This window comes from Urocitellus parryii, chromosome X (genome assembly GCF_045843805.1).
Source record: "Urocitellus parryii isolate mUroPar1 chromosome X, mUroPar1.hap1, whole genome shotgun sequence".
Taxonomy (NCBI): Eukaryota; Metazoa; Chordata; class Mammalia; order Rodentia; family Sciuridae; genus Urocitellus; species Urocitellus parryii.
In genome coordinates, this window is record NC_135547.1 from 3,396,344 (window position 1) to 3,419,523 (window position 23,180).

General features: G+C 44.2%; 1 protein-coding gene across 1 annotated transcript; it reads left to right on the forward strand.

The window, feature by feature from the left end:
- Nucleotides 1-858: 858 nt before the first annotated feature.
- Gabre (gamma-aminobutyric acid type A receptor subunit epsilon) lies at nt 859-19,488 on the forward strand. The gene is made up of 9 exons (XM_026403528.1): nt 859-914; nt 4,840-5,057; nt 5,451-5,518; nt 11,630-11,850; nt 12,565-12,647; nt 13,999-14,136; nt 17,831-17,983; nt 18,125-18,324; nt 18,603-19,488. The coding sequence occupies exons 1-9, from the start codon at nt 859-861 to the stop codon at nt 18,981-18,983; spliced, it is 1,518 nt and encodes a 505-aa protein (XP_026259313.1). The 3' UTR covers nt 18,984-19,488.
- The last annotated feature ends 3,692 nt before the right edge of the window (nt 19,489-23,180 follow it).

A 23,180-nucleotide genomic window follows, 5' to 3' on the forward strand; every position in this document is an offset into this window, starting at 1 on the left:
GACACATAGCCCACAGTGGTCAATGGACTGAACTATGGGTCACATTGAGTCAATGTCGACGGGGTTCAAAAAACATCTTCTAGTGAATGTCTCTGCTGGAAGGTACTTTCTGGACCCCAAATGCCTTTGAAATTGTTTTGTGGAGTAGCTTAGATCAGAACTTACTGGGAGACTCCTAAATCTGTCTTCTTCCCTGTGTCAAGGAAGGTGATGAGTTGCCCAGCTATCTTTGGTGGCTAATAGATGTGCTCTGAAGAACTGTTGGGTGTGGAGTGAGACGAGGGAAAATCCATGAGGCCAGGGAAGGATGGGGTGCAACAGGTGGTGGATAGGAAGGGCCTGAGGGCTTAGTTGGAGCCTGTGGCGTGCCAGCGTGCTGAAGGGGGTCGCAGAGGAGGCAAAAACCCACCTAGTCTCCCATCTTGCTCATGCCTGGTCCAGCCTGCAGCCGCCTTCCTGGCTACAGCCATGGGCCGCCTCCCAGCCCCCCTCCCGCCTGGGCCAGAGCGCCGCCCGCTCGCCTCCTTCTCCCTTCTCCCGCCCGCCGCCCCTGGCTGTCTGGCAGCGCCGCAGTGGTGGCGGTGGGGGGCGGGGGGCCTCTGGCGACAGGGCTCTCTCCTTCTCCCCCGCCCGCTCCAGCCTCCGCCCCCCCGCCCGCCGCTCTCGCTGCGGCAGCGATCACGTCGTCGGTGATTTCCATCGGGGCTGGGGGCGGGCCCAGGGTGGGGAGCGCGGGGTGGGGCGAAGCGAGTGGGCGGAGTGAAAGTTGGAGCGCAACAAAACCCTCCACGCCGCTATCGGTGCGGCCAGACTGCGCGCTGCGACCTGCACACAGGTGGTCGCGCCAGTGCCGACACGATGTTGCCGAAAGTTCTTCTGTTCCTCCTGAACATATTCCTGTTCCTCCAGTCGAGGTGAGTCTCCATCCCCGGGACCCAAGAGCCCTCCGCGCCCGGCTCCCTGCCCCCGCTAGCCCAGCTGGCTCCCGGGACCCCTGCAACCCAGTGTTCCTCGAGCCAGCGGCCGCTTTGCCCGGCCCTCGCACAGACTAGTCGGCCCCGGCGTCCCCTCGACGCGCGCCGGCCTCCCCTCGATTCCCACTAGGATGGCCGTCCCGGGCTGCTGAGGGGGAACTAGGAAGGAAGATGGTACCCCTGTTCCCTGGCCACTCGGTTTCCAGATTCCCTCCCTCCAGTGCACTGTGGCGGCCGGAAAGCGAGTGTTCTTTCCCTCGCGGAATCTTGCGCAGGGAGAGGGGGAAACAGCCCAGCCAGGCCAGGCTTTTCGCCACCTGGGGGAAGGTGGCTTGCGGCCTGGGGGAGCGTAAGTGCGCTGAAAATGTTTGAATGTTGCCTAGTTGTTCTCTTTCGCTCACGGTTTCCCTCGGAGCGTCTACCGAGTATGGGCACGGCGCCAGGCAACTCTGACTTTACTTGCTTCATATCCCGCCACTCCTCTTGGTGCCAGTCCCAGGCATGAGCCTTGGTTCAGGCTGAGGGTTCCCGCCGCAGCTGTCCTCTACGCTCCTCCGCCGCAGCCCCCCCCCCTTCCTTCCTCACCCCTAGGCACCCTGCTGGGTCGTGAGCAGATTGGAGCCTGAGGCCAGGAATGTTGCTCTCTGAGGTCTGTGGTTTAGATCCTGGATTTCATTCCTTCCCTCCCCTCTTGAGGTTTCCCCTAAGTCGCCTTCTTCCTTCACACCTTCTCCTGGCCCTGGCCCTGGGACTTTTCTAGAAGCTTGTTTCCAATTTCTGGCTCTTGGGGTGAAACATGACTGCTTCATGTTTTTGAGACGGTTTCCTGCTGGGTGTGAACTGTCACAAGTTCCTGAGTTTCCTGATCTGTAGAGCTTTCTGGAAGTCTCCATGGTGCTGGGCTTGTGTCTTGTTTATGTCTATTGAGAAGAAGGGGATGGCTTCTCTCCCCACCCCAGGTTGCGTTAACTCCTGGGGGAGGGACTCGGATTCCTGCTGGCTCACTGGTGCCCTAGGGTGGGGTTGGCCTCATCAGGGGCTTGGTAAATATTTCTGAATGCGTACTAGGAATTTCCAGTCATCCACATCCTTCTAGATGGGATTTGGACTACTTGAGACAGCTAACATGGCGACTGGCTGAGGCAAAAGATGGCTGAATGGGGGAGGGCCAAAGGAGGGAAGGGGATAAGAGGAAAACAGCAGAGAGATAGAAACTACCCTTCCAAGGGGGAGGGCTGCAGCAGTTGACGTGCAGACACTGTCAGCATGGCAACCTGTGATGTCAGGAAAGAGGAGGTGACAATGGGTTGTGCTGGGCCTTACTGAACCAGAGAACCTTGCTCTGATCCATGCGCAGCCTCATATTAATTCTGTGACTTTGTGCACAGCTCTTCCTCCATCCAAGCCTCAGTTTCTCCATCAGTAAAATGAAAATAAGATCTGATTTAGAAAAAAACATCCAGCACTATTTCTCACTTTCCCCCATCCCCCTCACAACCAGCTTTGGGGTAAGGGGCTTGCAGACATTTGGCTCCATTTTGGAGAGATGTGGATACTTGAAGGAAGAACTCCCATGGAAAATCCCACTAGTCCAGTGTACAGCGTTTTTCAAGTTTTTGTTTTTTCTAGCTGTGAAAGTGAGCTTAATGGTTCATTGGAGAAAGGTATGCATTATCAGGCATCCCTTAACCCCCAAAGATCCCAGTATGACATTGTTTATTTATTTGTTAGTTTGTTGGTTTTAACTGGCAAAAGCTAATTATATGATTGAAGCAACCTCAGGCCCCTCTGATATCATTTTCCTTGCGAATGTAGCCTAGGGGCAGGAGGGTTTTGGTGATCCCACTGATAGCATTTTTATCTGTCTCTGCACTGTTAGACCTGGGGGGTGGGGTTCCTGTTGATAGATTTCAGACATCTGGGAGGATTGCGCCATGTTCCCAGCCATGTTTCCAGCCACGTAGCTTATTTTACAGGGTCTACAGGGTCTCGGGCTTCCATTTTCCCTCCACCCTCTAAGAGAGAGGGAGGGAGAAAGACAGGGATAGAGAAAGAACACTGACCCTTATCTCTTCAGAGGACTGAGGGGTCAGCCTTCAGGCACCCATGCCCAAGAGAACTGAAAAGCCTCAGGGAAGAAGACATCTTCTGGATATTGCAATTGAAAATGGAAACTGCTTTTCCTAATCCACAATAGGAATTAGCCACTTCAGACATAAAAAAAAATGGCACTAGCTTAGCACATCTGTATGCCAGTGAAGCCATTTGGAGAGCTTGAAATACTGCAGAAAAACGCATCTGGCAGTCCTTTGGTCTGCAACACAGGGGCCCAAGTCTCCTGCTTTGTTTACCCCTTATTTTGCATAGAAAGATGCCTGATGCCTTTTTGAAAAAACTCATTTTGGAAGTGTAATATGCAAATACGAAAGCATTGAAATCATCACTGAACAGCTCAGTGGATTTCCACAAAGTAAACATGCTCATGTAACAAGCACCTAGATGGTGAAATAGAACATTAGCAGCAACCTCCCATTTGCAGTGTCCCCTCCCTGTAAATCTCCTCCCCCAAAGAAAACACTCTCTTGCTTTCCAACATCCACATTAATTTGGACTGATGGCTTTTTAAAAAGCTTTTAATTATATTTTTCAAAGATACACACAAGTAGAGGGAATAGTAGACTGAAAATTCACATACCCATTATTAGCTTTATCATTGTTGAACTCACAGCCACTTATTTTGTCTGCCCCCCCACCCACCACCATTTCTGTCTTAGATTACTTTGAAACAAATTTCTGACATCATATCACTTCATATGTAATTGTTTTAGTCATTAAAAAATCACAAACATAAGAAAAGACTATTATTAAGCCAAACATGTTAAGAATAATTTATGCCTCAACTACACAGTGTTCAAAGCTTTCCTATTGTGACACAAAGAGGATTTTTTTTAATTACCTGCTTTTAAAAAACAGGATCCAAATAAGATCCATATATTAGCATAGGGGGAATTTTAATTTTATTTATTTTTTATTGAATTACAACCTATATACATAAAAGTGCTCAAATTAAAAGTGTACAGTTGATGATTTGTCAGAAAAATGACCATAGTGGTGTATGGAAAGCCAGGTCAAGAACTGGAATATGACCAGAACCTCTGCATCCCCCTGGGGCCCTTTATTATTTATTACTACCTCTCCGCAAAGTCAGTACTAACCTCACTTCCAACAAAACACCATAGGGGTTTCATACTTTAGAAGATGGCTTTTTAATTTAAAAAATGGTCTTTATTTGCAGTAGTATTGTCATTATTATTGTTGTGCTGCTGGCTGTGGCCCTCAGGACAGACTCTTGTTTGGCCATCATTTCCTGGATAACATCTGTTCTTGAGTATTCCTTCCTCCACCTCCTGCCCCCATCACAGTATGTATTAAAAACCCACAGAACTGCAGAATATTCCCACAATTTTCTGGTCCTCTCTGGGAGAGGCTGTTCCAACTTTTGCAAGCATTCCTCAGTAGCCCTGGCCCTGAGCCTGCTCCTCCCTCCCAGGTGGTCCTGCTCAGACAACCAGGAAACCCAGGCCAGAACTTGTAAAATATGCCCCCCACCTCATTTTACACCAAATTCCCTTTGTTAAAAAACTAAAATATTATAAAAGAGAAATAGCATAAAAAGTCCCCAAAGAGAAACAAAATTTAAATTGAATTAACCAGTATAATCTGTTAGCGCCTCATAATTTTCCATTAACAGTTATTAATTAAGCCTTGCATTACAAATATTTCGTTTGCTTCTGTCTCAAGAGTCACCAGCTGGGGCCCCTATGGAGTGGAAGGCAGAGCTTCATTTGTTGTTTGTATATTCTAGGGTTGAAGGACCTCAGACTGCCCTGGAGAATGAAGACTCTACCCGTGATGTTGTCTATGGCCCCCAGCCCCAGCCTCCTAGCAGGAAGCTCCTCTCTGAAGAAACAAAGCCTACTGCCTCTGTGATTGGGCGCCCATCTGGCAAACTTCCAGAAGCCTCTCGCATTCTGAACACCATCCTGAGTAACTATGACCACAAACTGCGCCCTGGCATTGGTGGTGAGTAGCAGAACAAATTCTTTACCTTCTGGAGGAAAGGAGGGTTGTAGGTATAGTAGTGAAGCCTGGGCCTGGAGTGTAGATTAGGGTGCTATGTGCATAGATAGGAACATCTGCTGCTTACCCATCAGGTAAGAAATACTAATTCTAATGTAAGAAGGCCATTGACCTTGATCAAATCTCTTTCCTTCTCTTCACCCTCAGATTTTCCAACCATAAAATGACTGATTTTCAAGGTGTGTGCTCAACCCTTAACAGTATATGAGCTGACTCATGGAATGATAAAACAAATAAGAACTAGAATTGGTTCTCTTTCCTGGTTTCTGACCACCCCTCCCCTGCCCGATGCTCCTATTCATCACTTATTGACTTCTACTTCTGTTTCCCTTATAGAGAAGCCCACTGTGGTCACTGTTGAGGTCTCTGTCAATAGCCTTGGCCCTCTTTCCATCTTGGACATGGTGAGTACTGACCTTTGGTTTTAGTATTTTCTAGCCCAGGGGATGATCTATGGGGCCTGCCACTTGTACTTGCTTACTCTATTTTTCTGTAACAACTCTAAGAGTTTTGTTTGTTTGGGGAGGGAGGGGGACATTTTAACTATTGCTAACTTGAGAATGAGGTTGGAAAAGGTAAGTCCCTTGCTGCCTGAAGAGGACCTTCAGAACTATGATTACGTCTTCCAGTCTTCTATTCAAAATAAAATAATAAAACACTACAACAGAACGGCTCTTTTTTTCTGATCCTTATTTGTATGACTTACATTTGTAGTTACAAGTTCTATACCCGTGTCTCTAAATTTGCTCTAGTTCCTTCTCTCCCTCCTTTTCCACTGGTATCATCCTAGTGTCAGTACTGTTGTCACTTACCCATTATCATCTCCCACCTAAAATATGCAAAGGTGTTCACCTACCCCAATCTTCCTGTCAAGCCAGTCTCCCTAATGCTGTGCCTCCTGAAGGCCTGACCCTACTTACAGCATGCAGTCCACCCCCTTGGTCCAGCAATCAAGGCCCTCTGTGGCTCTTTTCCTGTTCACCTTCAGAGACCACATGCTCTGATCATGCTAGAAAATATGGACATTCCCAGACCACCTTGCACCTATGAGCTGAACCTTTGTCCCAGCAATTTCCAGTTTGAGATGTGGTTGCTCTACTTTCTTACTTGTCAAAAGTCTTCTCCTTGGGCTGGAGTTATAGCTCAGTGGTGGAGCACTTGCCTCACACATGTGAGACCATGGGTTTGATCCACAGCACCACATAAAAATAAACAAATAAGAATAAAGATATTGTGTCCATCTACAACTAAAAAACTACTTAACAAAAAAACCTTCTCCTTTAGGGTACACCTCAGTTGACATCTTGTTTATGGCAACTTCCCTGACTCTCACAACTATTAATTGCTCCCTTCATATACTACATTCCTCTCTGTATACTCACATTTTTCTAGCTTATACTTAGCTTGATCTTCTCTAATTTCATGGTAATTATTTGCTCTATATCTGCCTTCCTGTCTCTACTATGAACTGTATACCAAGGACTCAGTATATATTAGCTAACCAAAAGAATTATGACAGATGCTCTGCAAAAGCCACTTACATCTGCAGAGCCTGACAATGAGGAAGGCTATAGTAACCAATTCCATCATAAGCATAGGCAAGGGTGTGTACTGTTTTAACATACCCACTAGTAGCCAACAAGCGCCATGTGTCTTGAGTTCAGAGCCTTGACTTTGAGATGGGCTTTGAAAATAGACACCCCAAAGTAAGTAACCTTCATGGAAGATTGAAATGTTTATAAAGGTGAGTGTAAGAATGAGGCTCCCCCTGTGATACTGTGTTTGGCAATTTGGTTCTTAAAGCACAGTGTTTTTATGCATTGCTATGTAACAAATTACCCCCAAAACATAGTGTGTTAAAATGACTAATAGTCATTACGTCATAGCTTGCATGTTCTAGGAATTCAGGCATGGCCTGGCTGAGTTTTCTGTTTCGGGGTCTTAACAAGACTGTAGTCAAGGTGTCGTTTGGAACTGAGGTCTCAGTTGAAAGACCAGTTGAGGGAGGGTTCACACCCAAGCAGACTCCCATGGATGATGGATTCAATTCCTTTCTAGCTATGTTCCAAAAGCTTTCCTCAGTGCTATTTGGGACTTTCCAATAGTTGCTCACAATATAGCAGCTGATTTCCTTCTGAGCGAGAAAGTATGAGAAAAGGTGCTCAAAATTGAGGGCACAATGTTTTGTAATCTGACTTTATGAGTGATATCCCACTGTATTCTGTTCATTAGAAGCAAGCCATTAGTTACAGCCCATAGTCATGTGGTAGGCATTACACAAGAGCATGAACACCAAGAGGTAAATTGTTGCCATTCATCTTGAAGTCTGCCTACAACCCATGGTCATTATGTTCCTGTTAGAGCAAGAGCCAGATGTTGAGGTCTTGTGGTCCCACCATTTTAGCCACTCTCTACTCTTAATAGGAAATGGACTTTTGAGGTTATTGGTTGAGGATGGGGAAAGTGGCTCAATGTATTTTCTTGTACCAATCTTTGGCCCCTATCCTTTAGTGAGCCAGTCTAAATACCAGCAAGCTGGCTTGTTCTTTCCTTTTTTAAGTTGTCCACCTTCACTCAGTGGCTAAATTCTTTGACTAAGTAGAGAGAACATAAACATTGATAAATGGAGCAAATGCTCCTAAGTTGCTTTGTTCTGTTTTCTGAAGGAGTGTCTTGTAAAACTGATAGAGTACTGGAAAAATTGTGGCTAAAATATTCACAATTTGTTTAAAATATAATTTGGGGAAATCAAAATCTATCATCCACAAGCATTCTTGTGGCAGCAGAGCAGCAGTAGCCATACTCATAGTTGCTGATTGTCCCATCTCTCTTTGTTCCACACCTGTTAATGCTGCCAGCACCAGCTTTACCTGAGGTGCCAGGAAATGCTGATAACTGGCAAGCTCGGAGGGTACAGTCTAATAGCCCAGCAGTCACCACACTTGATGTGGGACAGAGAACTGGTCCAAAATGGGAACCAACAGCTTGGTTTTCTTTGGCGAGCAAGGTGGTGCTTTAGGCTAGGCCAAGTGCCTTTTAATACCCTCAAGTGGTATTAAATTTCCCTTAGAATTCTCAGTTTCTACCTAGTTCCAAATCATTCTCGAAAGCTGTGGGAAGTTCCTGTTGTTATATAGTCTACTTTTACCTGGTGCACTTAATGATTGTCTCTGCCACAGAACTTGCCAGCACTCAAAGCATTCTTTTCTCTGAATCCTCATGACAGTCTGTTTGGCAACCAAAGCTACCATTAAGGATCCCATCTTAATATTTGTGGCAGCTGAGCCTATCAGTAATATTGTGAGTCCCAGTGTTAATTATGCTGTCAGTATAGTTGTTTAAGGGGAGTTTCAGCACCCTTTGGTCAATTATGTAAAAAATACAGGGAAAGAAACCTGAGCCCATGCAAGTTGGATTTTAATAAATTGCTTCTGCCAATCTCCTAGCTAAACTTTTCAAAACACCCAGTATGAGTTTAAAAGGCAGTGACCAATCTGGGACTGTTGCTGACACTGTTTCTTGCTGTGGAAATTATTGTAGGTGATTCTAATTAAGCCAATTCTTAAATACTAAATTTCTAGTTTCAGCTGAGCTAAAAGAAATGTACATCCCCAACCTCCCTTGTCAAACTGGGGAAAAAATGGAAACATTAGTTACTGGTTGATGTGTAAAGAACTTAAAATTGGTGTCTTGTTAAATTGAAATTAAATGCCCATTTGAAACACTTTATAGCAGACTATGAGCACAGCATGAGTATGGAGGGGAAGGCTTCCCACCGGTTGTCAAGCAGCTTATGTGGCCTGGCTATGAAGGAGACCCTGCTGGCCAAGTTGGAAGTGCCAGCCACTGGTAATGTGGAAACACTTTGAAGGCCATTTGAAGGCAGGCAGGGTGGGATGTCATGGGACAGGATCAAGGGCTCCCACATTAATGGAAGCCAGCCTCTGCCACCTCTTTCTGTCTGCTTCCCTGACATACTCCAGAGAACATTCTCAGTTTTTCCTTCCTTTTCTGGCTTCCATCAATTTGGGCAGCAGGAATTTTCTTGATCTCTTTCCTCAGGACTCTACTGGCCTCCAGTGTTGTGGATTTCTGGCTGGTATTTATTGTTTGATACATAGGAACTCAAAGAAAGGACATGGAGATTCTGCAGAAGAAAATTGAACCTTGATATTCAAAGGGATTGGGGGCAAGTAAGGGCCATCCTAGGGCAAGGTCATGGTGCTTTCAGTGGCAAAGCCATTGTGCTGCCTTTGGCTGTGTGACTTTGGACAGTTCCCTATCTCTCCAAGCCTGTTTCTCTACCTGTAAAATACACAAGGTAGGCTAGCCCTTAAAGTTCTGCCATGATGTACTTCTGGTACTTGCTGTTCAAGTTGTGTGAAATTCTATTGCGATCTGTTTTCTATACCAGGGGTGCAAGTATCTGGCTATTCATACTTTGTCCTATTAAACATCCTTCTTGATGTTTAACAGATACTTTATGGAACCGACAGTATCCGGAGACCAAATAATCATGCATATATCTATGCATATGCACACACGCATTCAAAGGTTACAGGCACTTATTTGATATGAAACACAAAGCAAAGCAAAAAAAAAAAGATTCTCGTTTAAAAAACATCAGACTATATAGACATTTCTGTTGTGACTCAAAGCACTTCATTTTTTAATATAATTCAGGGGAATGAAGGATTGAGGTTAATTAACATCTATGCTTCCCAAATAAAAGCTGACAGGGGAAACTTTGCTGTATACAACCAAAGGTGTGTGTACCTTTAAAATTTTTAAATGGTTTTGAGCTGGGATCATTGATTTGCTGTGGAAATGTGGGTATTTTGAGTGTGTTAATTTGGATGGGGTCACAGCTCCACAGCCCTGTGTGAGCACGATGAGGTGCTGAGCCCAACCCATGCAATTAAGCTACCAGTGCCTGCCTGTTTCTAGATGAAGTGTGTCTTCCTACACTGTTAGTGATTTGGGAATATTACTTTCTTCTAGGAAATAGAAAACTCCTACAGTCAAACTTTATGCTGCTTTTCTCTGTGCAAACTTAGGAGGATGCCAGAGGGTCTATCAATGACATGGGACCTTTGTCTACTGGTAGATGAAGGGTCACAACGTCAACTCTGGACACATGGCAATTTGAGTCTTTTATAAATTATTTTTCAGTCCCCTCCCACCACTTAATAAAGGAGATGGAGGGTAAATATGCAAGGTCACATGAACATTTACTTAAAATTTTGATTAGAAGTGAAAATAGTTCTACAGGAAAAAATAAAGTGGGACTACTTACCACTAGAGATGAACAGGTCTCCTTCCATATTCCCTTGAAACACTTTCTAGGGCACATTCAGTTGTTTGTAATGTCACTAATTGGGAAAAAACTGATTATCCCAACACACGTCTTATCCCATAAAGCATGTGCTGATAAAGATCCCAGAATCCAGAACATCAGAGGTAACATAGACCTTTAAAGATCACCAAATTTCACTCACACCATTGTTGGATTGATATTGATTTTCTATACACATGAAAACCATTATCTTCCTTAATTCAATGACATTCATTCAGTAGTCTTTACTATGATATGACCAGGAGGAAACTCTACATTTCATTTTATTCAGCTGTATGGTATGGACTGTAGTCATGTTTACCATTCTACTGGGCAACACATTCTTTGCAAATGGCAGAATCATTCCAGAATATAATGCTTGATCTTGTAAACACAGTGTAAAATGAGCAGTAGTACTGTGGACCAAGTTCTACAAGATACCTATGGACCCTTGAAAGCTTAAGAATATTATTATATTTGGCAAAAAGTCACCTATGTAGTCCTTACAGATCTAATATTAAAATAACTGCTTAGGTTGAAGAAGTTGAAAGCTTTTAGTCATGAATGTCTATTCTAAAAAAAAAAAAAAAAACTCAGGAAGACATGATTGCAATCTTCAAGTGCCTTCCCTTGATTCAAAGTTGCCTTTCATTTAAGATGTACAGACAACTTAAATCACAGTTCGTTAAACCAAGGAGAAATGCTGCATTACAAATATGTATCAATTATAAGATGTGTCCTAGTTTCCAAAATGTGGGTAAAGGGCATCTTAGTGCCAATGAAATGCCATTTCTGGAGATCTGTTCTTTGGAGCAGGAATAAGACTTGTTCTGTCTGCTCCATTTAAAGGCAAGCCTTTCTGTTGTTCTGCTATGTGTTAACTGCCTCATGATGTGGGGACCTAGATCTCCTTGTTAGGGTGATCAAGCAAGGCATAATTGATCTGGCTGGAATCATTTGAATTGGTACCTTCTGAGTCTTTTCTGGTCATGACATTGGAAGTGTTCCTGGGCAGAGAGGATGGACCTTATTCCACTCCTGCTTCCTAGTCCAGTGCTCTCTATATAACATCACATTGGCTTTAGGATTCCAGGTTAGAGAGTGAAACACAATATACTTGCATGTGGATGTCCTTTGTGTGCTCAGCCCCAAGTATGTGGTTTTCTGTCCTTCCTGCCAGGAATACACCATTGACATCATCTTCCTCCAGACGTGGTATGATGAACGCCTTCGTTATAATGACACCTTTGAGACTCTTGTTCTGAATGGCAATGTGGTGAGCCAGCTGTGGATCCCGGACACCTTTTTTAGGAATTCTAAGAGGACCCAAGAGCATGAGATCACCATGCCCAACCAGATGGTCCGCATCCACAAGGATGGCAAGGTGTTGTACACAATTAGGTATGTCAAGCCTCTGGCATCTCACCTCATGGGATTCACCCTCCCCGTCTAGAAATTTTAGCCAAAGAAACATGGGCAAAGATTTCATCCTGAATGATATTCTGAAGGGCCTGTACAGCTTTCCCAGACCATGTGCACCACCTCTTCATTTACAGAAATAGACACCAAGGCCTCAAAAACAAAAAGATGTTGCTTAAAGCTACACACCAAGTTTTTCGCAGAGTTGGGACTGGTACCCAGTTATTTGGCTCTTCAACTAGAATGTACCAGTATGACTGCACTGCCTGGACAATTCCATCCCAAGTGGACACTGGATGTAAAGACACGTCCACGGTGGTGGAATTGTCCAGGCGGAGCAGCAACACAGCGATTGAAAAGGTACCTGAGACCAGGCTAGATACTGAAATGCCTGGAAGAAGGTTATTTGTCATGGGTGTTGGAATGGGAAGGTAATACAGAATATGAGAATGTTTCCAGGTTATGGGAACTGATTTGAGCAAGAAATGGAAGTCTGTTGGTGCATACACTTTTCTGATGATGGAGCCCAAGTTAGTCAGATACACTCAAGCTATTCTTCCTCTTTTTTTTCTCTACTTTGAACTTTTTGTCTTAAATTCTACTGTTGCCAATCAATGGTGGTGGCCCCAAGATCGAAGTTATGTGGTTACCTAAGTTCTCAGAGCCTGCCTAATGAGGCTCCTTTCTCCCTTCCAGGATGACCATTGAGGCGGGATGTTCACTCCAAATGTTCAAATTCCCAATGGATTCTCACTCTTGCCCTCTGTCTTTCTCTAGCTGTGAGTACCTTCTTAGGTTTCTGGGGACCCAGAGATATTTTGGGCCCTTCTTTTTCTCATCTTTGCCCTTTGCATTTTTTTTCTGCTTTTGCTTTTCTGCTGAGATGGTGCAAAGGTTGTGCGGGGTCTCCGTCCTACATTCCCCATCTTCATCTCCTTTCCTGCCTACAATTCTGTGTTGCTCCACCTGGGCCTTATGTTGTGTTCCTCCTTCTCCCTTGCACCCTCCTGAAGTCCACCATCTGCTTCTGAAGTTTATCTCAAGTATGTCTGCTTCTCTTCACCTTCCATTTTCACTACCTGGGTTTAGGTCTTTGTCACCTTCCACTTGGTCTTTTGCATCATCTTCATGTTAAAATTGAACATGTCAAAACTAAATTGTCTCCTCCGAACCCCTACCTCCAAAACAAATGTGTTGCTTCTGTGTTTTCATCTGTCTCATTAAAGGGCACCATTACCCACCCAAGTTGTCCAAGCCAACAACACTGATGCTTCCCTCTCCCTAACCTCCTATACCTAATCAATCTGTACACCCTATTGGTATTCCCTCCCAAATCTCTATTGATTGCTTCTATTTCTCTGCATCCTGGCTATTACAGCTTTGACTCCTGCCTTCATTCATTTTGCTGTGCTTGGATTACTGCACTCACCCCACTCATAACTGGCCAACTTGCTAACATGTTCTGCTCACATAGGAACCAGAGTGACCTAGTGGAAGTCTTATCTAGGCCAGGTCACTTCTTCATTTTGAATCATTTCTTAACTCTCATGGACCTTAAAACGACCCTCAAGACTCTTGCTGAAGTTGCTCCTCCTACCTCCTCCTGTACAACTCATCCTCTTTAAGCTAGCCTTTCTGAAATTTTGCTATTTTTGCAATAAACTAAGCATTTCACCTTTCTGTGCTGCTCCTCACCCCTCAGCCTCATCCATGTAGATAATGTTTTCTTGCCTTTCAAGACTTAACAGAATGTTACCTGTTCTATGACATCTTTTCTGAGTGTGTACCAAAGTGATCTTTCCCAACTTTGTTTTCTCCCTGCTCCATGAGGAGAGGTTTTCAGAGCAGTTAAAAAATCACAGCTGTTTTACTCAATGAAATGTGAACACTTGAGCAGGGTTCATGCCTTGTTCATCTCTGTATTTGCAGCCCAGGGCTTGGTTCTAAAGAATGCTCGTTAAATGTACTTATCGAATGGACCTCACCAACCAGGTAAGAGAGGCAAATTCCAAGAGCTGGTGAGGCCAGAGTCAGGACTCTGAGGCATTAATCAGGCTAACTCCATACTGGTGGGGTGCTCTGCTGGGCTTCCCAGTCTGATGTGAACCTCCTTCCCATGTTACTTTCCAGTTTCCTATCCTAAAAGTGATATGATCTACAAGTGGGACAATTTCAAGCTTGAAATCAATGAAAAGAACTCCTGGAAGCTCTTCCAGTTTGATTTTACAGGAGTGAGCAACAAAACTGAAACTATCTCAACCCCAGCTGGTAAGTGTTCCATGGGAGCCAGGGCTAGGCAGAGGCCCAGGAGAGTGGTAGGTCTGACTGGAGAATGCTGTCTGTACAAATGTTGTTGTAACATCCTGTGGAAATACCGCGGAGAACATGGCTCCTGTCTTGTAAATGCTAAGCACTTACAACTGTTTGCAGAGGAAACTGAGACTTTGTCAGTATGTCTCAGTCTCATCTGCAAAGAAGTAAGTGCTTTGCCAAGTCCCCTGAGACTTTAGGTAAGTAAAGTTTTGTTGTTCTTACAATTTGCAATTAGTTTTGTCATGCAGACCCCTCAGTTTCAAGGGTTTTGTTGAAACACTGACCTCCTTGGATGACTTTGGGGAATGGTGCTCATGTGAGTTCTTCATATCCAGAACCAGTCTGAGCCGATTGAATGGGAAGCAGGGTCTGCCCTAATGGGAGGTAGAGGCTAGAGGTCTAATGACATCTAGACAAAAGATGGGGTAGTCTGGAGGGAGTTACAGCAGCTACAATGGCTGCTACACTGACTTTAGTCTTAAAGGAGCAGCTATGGAAAATACAATTTGCTGTTAAAGGTTTCACGGCAGATTCACTGTAGACTTGTAAATCATTGGTTTTCTGATCTTTCCACTAAGAAGGACGAAAGGGGAGGGTTCTGGGTCTCCTAACTTTCAGCTCCCAATTAGGTGTGAGCATCTTTGCTTGTGTTCCTAGGTGATCTGAATGAGGAGCCAAGGGACCTCCCCAGGGTAGCTCCCAGAGCATTCCTGGAAACCCTCTTCACACGTACTGACCAAGTTCAGGGCATGGAGGCACTGCCCTCATTGTTTCCAGAATGTTGATGGAGCAAGTCACCAACCAGCCATTTGTCATGGGAAGCATTTTGTGTTGCTTCCTTGTGGCTAGACAGAACACTTTCTCTTGCTTCACTGAGTTGGTCACTGCGTGAAGGACAGCTCATGCTCATTTGGCTGGAGCTTTGCTTGCACAGTACTAGGCAGGTGCCAAGGGCTGCCTTACTTTCCTTTTTCCTGGGGCTCCTGTGGAAGCAATTTTACTGTCTTCAACTTGAGATCCCTGCTCTTGAGCCAGCTAACCATGGGCCTGCCTCTTAGCTTTCTGCATCTCAGTTTCTCCAGGTAGGTGGAGACCCATCATCAAAAGTGGCAGAGAAAACAAGGCCCAGGGGCTTTCAAGTCACTAGTGGTTCCGTTTAGTAGATGGTTGTACATTGTTTCAAAATGGTGCCCTAGTGACTACAAAGCCCCAGAGCCAGGATCATCACCAAAGCAATAACAGTAGGTAAGCACCAGCTCTCTGGGAGGAGAGGACGGTTCTTGGGAAGAAAAGTGGAGGTCTTCTTTCTTTTCTGCTGAAGATTGTTCTTGATCCACAGTTTCTCCAGTGTCAGAGTTATCTTTGGAATTGGTCTCAAACTCTTCTGGTTAGCCCTTAGGGAAGTTCTCTCTGTCTGCAGCAGATTTCTGTGCTCATCTCCTCAGGGTTCAGAACACAGTGATAGCATGCTACTCAGGCCATCTTGGGCCTTGAGCCAGAGAATTTCTACTTCAGGAGGGTCTCAAAACCTCGTGAGTAAATCATCCTCTACTGATGGTTGTTGAGCCTCTACTGGAATCTTTTAGTGATCAGAAGGAGTTCAGTATCTTCTAAGGAGGTTTCTTCCTTTTTTACATAGCTCTGCCCATTGGAAACCCTCCATGTTCATCTGAAATTGTAATCTCTGGAACTTCTGTCAGACCTAGTTCTTTCCCACTAGAACCATATGACTTACATTAAGTCCAGGTACTATTTAAGAGGTCAACATTAAAAGACCAGTAATATCATTGCAGCCCTGTATCATATTTTATTGTAGTCTGTATAGCCCTCATTTCTTTTTTTTTCCCTTTTTCTTCAAAGCTTTGGGTTGACACAGTCTTTTTAATTGTGTCTCTATGATAGCAGGTTTAGAGAGCAGAAAGCATCTTTAATTTTGTTTTGCTTTGGGTCTTCAACTCAATATCTTTCTTCAGTTACCTACGTTTCTGTGTTTCTTGTGAAGTAGACAGTGTATGTTGGTATCCTTCTCTTGACCTCCAAAATGAAAATGCCATCTCTTGATAAGTAGAGAAGGTTCTCTTCTGACCATAGTAAATTATAAAGTAGACAAGTGCAATAGAATAACAAACCTCCTTTGCAATCAACATATATAAACTCAACTATTTTTCAGGGGGCAGAGTTGTAGCCAATTAGAGGAGTCTTAAATTGTAATCAAGACCCCAGGCAAGAGAATGAGGAATTTGATCAATACATACTTGCCAATAGGCAAGTGTTAGATGGTCCCTCATGCCATTCTGGAGTTCTAACCCCAAAGCTACTACTCTGAAAACAGGTCTTCCACTGACCCCAGGCCACTTCCTTGCATTTTTCCAGAGAATCTGAGAAGTCTTGCTCCTTGAGTATCAGTGTTGCCAAGGTGAGTAGGAAAGAAAGGTTGCTCTCATACAGCTCCAACTCACCCATACCTTCTGGGTAGGGGACCTCCCTTTAATGGACAGGCTGATGTTCTGGTCTGCTTTCCAATTCTGCTGCCTGTCAGTAGCAAGGATCACTGAGCATCCACTGGCTGTTTCAGGCTTGGATGGGTAGGGGCTAAGCTGCAGGGCCCACATGAGTCCTGCCTTGGAGGAATTTAAAAGCCTACTTAATTCAAGGACAAGGAGGAATTCTATAGCATCACTGAGGTGGGAGTTTGAAGATCAGCTTCACAAAAGAGCCAAGATTAGAGCTATTACAAATCCAGTGGGATGTTGAGAATGAAAAGTGATGTTCTGGGCTCAGAGAAAAACCCAACAAGTTGTGGAGTCATGATAGCCTTCAGAGTGTTTGGGACAGTTGTTTCAAAGCATAAGGTAGCACGAAGAGTGCAGCAGAAAATGATCACTGGAGATGTAGTTTCTCATCTGGTTCTATAGGAGCCATTGTTGTCAGAGGTGAGAGCAACAGCAGGATCCAATACCCAAGTGAATGTGACAACCTCAGTTCATCTTGTAGATGTGTCCTCTGCAGACATGATATCAAAAGGGCTGACAGTGGGCTTCTAATGTCAGCTGACAGAGTGTAGTCTTGATTCTGTAGCTCATGGAATAGAGTGCTACCAGAAGTTTGGGAGGAAGGAGAGCACTTGCTTTTGGCCACCAGTAGAGCAGTAAATGTGCATTCTGTGCTTTTGCCAAAAGTATTCTACCCTTTCTCCGTTACAGTACACTATCCTCAGCACGTCTCTTGAGAAAATATGTTATGAGGGCCATCAGTCTAGGTGTCATGCTGTGGTACTATAGACTACACATGGGTATACTCACTCAGTGGGAATGAATGCCTCAGCCAGCCATCTGGACATCAGCTCCTTGGCCCTGATATGAAGAGGACTGATTTTTTCCCTTTCATACACCCTGGAAAGACAGATTTGGGGAGTGGGACAGTGGACTAACAAGTAGTTAATATTCTTGCTTTAACTTAGTTCTCAATTGATCATGGATATTGCACTAAGTCTGCCCTCTGGTCCTATGTGTGTTGCACTGAAATGATGTCTTTGTCCTAGGACAGTGGTAGGGAATCCCATAAGGATAATGGGAACTTTAATGTGCATATCTTATTGTACATCGCATCAATTCTGTAATAAAATGTGTTTTTTTTTTATGTCTTTCAGGCGAATTCATGGTCATGATGTTCTTCTTTAATGTGAGCAGGCGTTTTTCTTTTGTTGCCTTTCATAACTACGTCCCTTCTTCTGTGACCACGATGCTTTCCTGGGTTTCCTTTTGGATCAAGAAGGAGTCTGCCCCAGCCAGGACCTCTTTAGGTAAGAGAATAAGGGCATAAGCATAGGCATGTAGTTGTGACTAACCTTGATCAGCACAAAGAATTGCCTTCTTGTGGTGTCCTTTATGTGTGTAATATATGGATCAGGAGCTTAGCCTCCGTTTATTCCTTGCTCTTGCAGGCATCACCTCTGTGCTTACCATGACCACCCTAGGCACCTTTTCTCGTAAGAATTTCCCACGTGTCTCCTATATCACAGCCTTGGATTTCTATATTGCAATCTGCTTTATCTTCTGCTTCTGTGCTCTGGTGGAGTTTGCTGCGCTCAATTTCCTGACCTACAACCAGAAGAAAGCCCATGCTTCTCCGAAACTCCGCCATGTATGACCTGGGTATGGGAGTGTTGGCAAGGCTTTGGAGTGTGGAATCGTAGCAGCAAGGGCACTAGGGTTACGACACATGGGTGGCCAGCTTTCCAGGTGATGGGGATTATGGGGGTGGTGAGGGAAATCAAGCCACTAATGTGATATTGGGTGTCCTGGGAGGCCAAGAAACAGAGTGCCAAGGAAAGAGTTTCTATCAAATCCTTTGGCAGTTCTCTTAAGCTTGACATGCATTCCCTTAACTGTCATCTTCTCCCCCCCCCCCGTCCATTTCAGCCTCCTCTCTGTAGCCGTGCCCATGCCCACACCTGTGCTCGTGCCCGCGCCCATGCCCGTCAGCAGCAGGAAGCATCTGTGTGTGAGATTGTCACCTCTGAAGGAAATGATGGAGAAGAACACCTGTCTAGCTCAGCCCAGCGGCCCCCCAGCCCAGGTATCCCCCAGGGTCCCTGCAACATGTGCATCAGGTGCTGTGATGAGTGCAACAAGGGTTTCAAGAAGTATTTCTGCATGATCCCCGATTGTGAGGGCAGTACCTGGCAGCAGGGCTGCCTCTGCATCCATATCTACCGCCTGGATGACTATTCTCGAGTTCTTTTCCCAGTCTCCTTCTTCTTCTTCAACATGCTCTACTGGCTTGTTTGCCTTAACCTGTAGGTGCCAGCTGGTACCCTGTGGGGCAGCCTCCCCATTTCTCCAGGAGGTCCCAAGCCCCTTGCCAAGGGAGATAAAAGACAGTAGCAGCAGCAGTAGGAGCACCTCTCTCTTTTCTTCCCTGTTCCCCAAATATAAGCCTGTGGACAGTTTGTCTTTGCTGGCCTCTTCACACTGGCCCCTTCACTCAGTCTCCTCAGCAGCCCCTTTCAGGTAATCTAGCCCACATCTCTGTTTTTCAAAGAGCATTCATGATGCTCAGTCTTAAAAATCATAGGTTCTCAGTAATCAGCTCCCTAAAACCATGCCCATGTATGAGCAGATTAGCTCTCTCCCAACTGTGCTGACAACCATTGCCTTTTTCCAGAAACCCATTATTGCCTTTGTGGCACCTTTGGCCTCTGCCTCAAAGTGCACAGACAAGCTGCTCACCTATTCCTGACAATTCTTAAAGATGCTGAGCAGCAGTACATCAGGAGGAGGGGATGCCCAATCTTAAAACAGATTATTATGTTCTTGTTTTAATCTCTCTACCCACCCTTCCTGTGCAGATAGACACTGGAATTAACTCTTTAGGAGGAGGGAAGACAGCAAGTGGGCCTGTTTTGTGACAGTATCCCTTTCTCTGCTGCTGTGACACCTCCCTCTCCCCCCAGCCTCCATATGCACTACCAATCCAATGCCCTTCATCCAGTGGGTATCTATTTTTGTGTGTGATAATAGTATTTAATTCCCTGCTTTTATGCCACCTTCCTCCTCCTACTTTGACCCTTGTGACTCTTTCTGTAACTTCCCCAGTGACTTTCCCAGCCCTGATCCAGGTGCTAGGCCTTGGTGACTTCCTGGGGCCAAGAAAGTAAGGAAGCTCTTTTTTGAAGCAGCAGCAGCAGGTGCCCATCTCAGGCACAGTTTACAAGTTTGACTGTTTCCTTGGTCCCTGGACCCATGAGCCAGTCCACTTTTATCCCTGGGGCACTCAACACAATCACAATCAATTGAATTCCCTTAAATTTTATGGCACTTTACCTTGACAAAGCACTTTTGACAAATTATTTTTGACAACTCATTTCTATTTAGAGCCTCATTTATACCCAGCCCTGTGACATCTTTAGGGCAGGATTCTTATCCCCCCTTTGCAGATGGCAACCCTGAGGCACAGATTTCTATGGGACTGTGGATCTCACTGGAAGCTACTCAGGATCCCACTGTCACCTTTTAGATCACTTGACAGGGCTAGGCAGCTCTGTTTACCATGATTCAATTCTGTCACCTCTGCTAGCACCCCAGTGGCAGGGTCCAAAATGGCAGGATCCCTTCAGCATTGGCCTGCTCAATTCTTGGGCCTGAGGTGCTCAGACTGCCCCCCAAGATCGAACTTTTCCTGGCTCTAGTCACCCAGTGAGATGAATTTGGACATGCCCCACTGCTTGTATATGCTGAATGAAATCTGTGTCTGTATTTTATGGGGGGTGGGTAGGGTAGGGGATCCATCTGCTTTTTGTCATCATCATCTGAAAAGGGGAAATATATAAATAAATATATCAGCAAAGCATTCAAGGTGTGGTTGTTTCTTTGGTGTCCAAGTTTGTTCTCAGCTCAGGTTTTAAAGTCCATGACCCAAACTTTTATCTGTTCCCCTGTCTTAGCCATAAATCCCTGACCTGCCAGGCATGCACCAACTACCCTTTCCTCAGTAACTAGTGGGATACAAAAGAAAGAGCACCTTTACAGATTCCCTGACTTATACCTATGCCTCTGTTCTGTCCTGTTCCTTTTGCTTTACCCATCACTGTAGTCTATAACTTGGGCTGGAAGGTTGCTAGGTACCATGGGGCTCAGACTACCCCCTACACCAGTAAAAATGGAGATGCTGTATCACAAATATAAGGACATTTGTCTCCAGTAATACCACCAGTCAATAGTGGAATAGGATCCGATTCCAGAAATCCTAACATTCTGGCTTGGCGTTCTAGTTAATTCACCTTTCAAAAGGAGACTCTAAAAAGAATGTTGGGAAGGTTTGGCTCTGGCATCCTGTGACAACTTAAGGAAACTCAAATGATAACAGGCACCAAAGAGGAGACCAAAATGGTATCTGAACAGCTGTCATAAAGTTCTTAGAATGATGCTCAACCACTTTCTGTATAAAAAAATCCACATCTTTACTAGTGTATTCTGATATATTACCCCTCAACAAATGACAACAATTTTGGAACAAGGGGAATAGTTAACTCACTTTTATTTACATTAGGAAGATGAAGGAGAAAAATGATAGCCTGGTTATTTTTTTTTCATTATTTAGAGAATACTTTATTAGTTTCTGTAATCAAACCCACATAGATAAGACCCTACATATTTAATACAGTGCGTTACCCCTGTACAAATGGAAAAAAAAATAAGTTTAACGTTTCTAGACCAATATGATAGCCTGGTTCTTGAACAAAGCATACAAATTCATGAGCACTCATATTTAAGTTCATTTTAAAGAACAAATAGTGTAACCCAGATTCTTTAAACACTGCAATAAAGCTTAGAAATACAAAAAAACCTCTATAATTTTGAAATCTTAAAAAGCTCACATAATCAATTCTTTAAAAATGAGGAAATCAAAACCATAATTGGGTACAGATCTACAAAATAAAATTAATGAAGAAAACACTACTACTAAAACATGTGGGATGCAGCCAATATTGCACTTACAGAAAAATTCATAATTTAAACTTTTCAATACAGTTGAAGACAAATGAGTTAAGCACTGAAAACTAGAAATTAGAAAAATTATAAAAACGTTCCAGTTGTACTTTAGAAAAGTTTGGGGAAAAGGATAATTTTAACATAAACAATATATTGAGAATTGGTTAAGCATTTGAAAATCTGTGTCACTAGTTCTCTTCACGTCCAATGTACAGATGAATCAAAGAATTAAAAGCCTTTTGGGAAACTCAAAAGTTACTCTAGAATAATATGGGTCAATATGTTCATATTATTGGGATGGGAAAAGTTTTCCCAAGTATGTCATAAAACATAAGTAACTATAAAGGAAAGATTGGAAATTGTGTCCATACTAAGAAATGATAACAAAAGTCCAAAAATATATAGCAAAACAATATAACATCAGTTTGGGGGAGGAAAACAATCTCAGATTAAGATTAAGATGCAGGAAATTGATAGGGAAGTGTGATCAGCACCTTTGGGGGAAGTGTAGGAAGCAGTCAGGTGGAGGAAAAATTGGGCCACTGGACACATGGTAACACAGGAGTCATAGGGCTGGTTCTTCCAAATGGTCACATATCAGGGCAAGGGGATAGGCCCATAAACCCCTTATTTGGCTATGTGCATGAACTTGGAAGGGACATGAAATAGGGTATGACTGAGGGAGACTCAGTTGGGGACTGTATGCCTCTGACAATCTCAGCAGCTGGAGAAACAAGCTGTGGTGAAGAGGGAAAAGTATCGTGGTATACCACAGCATCCACTGTAGTTCATTCTCACCTTGCTCAGGCTCAAGTGCTTCACAGAAACAAATTCCAGGGCAGCTTTCCCATGCCTATGTTATGATATATAAGACTAGTGAAACAGCACACACCTCCCACTGGAGCTGGTCTTGAAACCTGTGTTGGTCAGCTCTTCACCATCATGACAAAATACCTGAAAAACAACTTAAAGGAGTAATATTTATTTTGCCTCATGATTTCAGAGGTTTCGGTCTATGGTCATTTGGCTCCATTGCCTTGGGTCTGAGTCAAGGCAGAATATCATGGCAGCAAGAACATGTGGTGGAGGGGAGTGCTCACCTCACAGAAGCCAAGAACAAAGCAAGGAGGGGAGGAAGGAGGGAGGGAAAGAAGGAGAAATAGAAAGGGGCCATGGACAAGATATATATACTTCCAGGACATGCCTCCAAGTGACCTACTTCCTCCAAATAGGCCTCATTACCTACATTTTCCAACACCTTTTAGAAAAATAGTCCATTCAATTATCCAATCACTTACCCAAAGCCCTACCTCTGGGTATTGCTGAATTAGGAACCAAGCCCTCAATATATGAGCATTTGGGGGACACCCAGATCCAAATGATAACAAGAACTTAACTGGCATGCATCATTGTTATTCTCCACTGCTCATTGTAAATTTTCTCTCATCACCTATTATCCACTAATCTGAATGACTTACTTGGTGGACTGACTGAAACCTTTATTCT

What these genes read in the sequence shown, in the direction of transcription:
- Gabre (XM_026403528.1), top strand. Translation starts at nt 859, where the DNA reads ATGTTGCCGAAAGTTCTTCTGTTCCTCCTGAACATATTCCTGTTCCTC. An exon ending in TTCCTGTTCCTCCAGTCGAG is followed by an intron (nt 915 to 4,839) that starts GTGAGTCTCCAT and finishes TGTATATTCTAG; the next exon opens with GGTTGAAGGACCTCAGACTG. An exon ending in AACTATCTCAACCCCAGCTG is followed by an intron (nt 14,137 to 17,830) that starts GTAAGTGTTCCA and finishes TATGTCTTTCAG; the next exon opens with GCGAATTCATGGTCATGATG.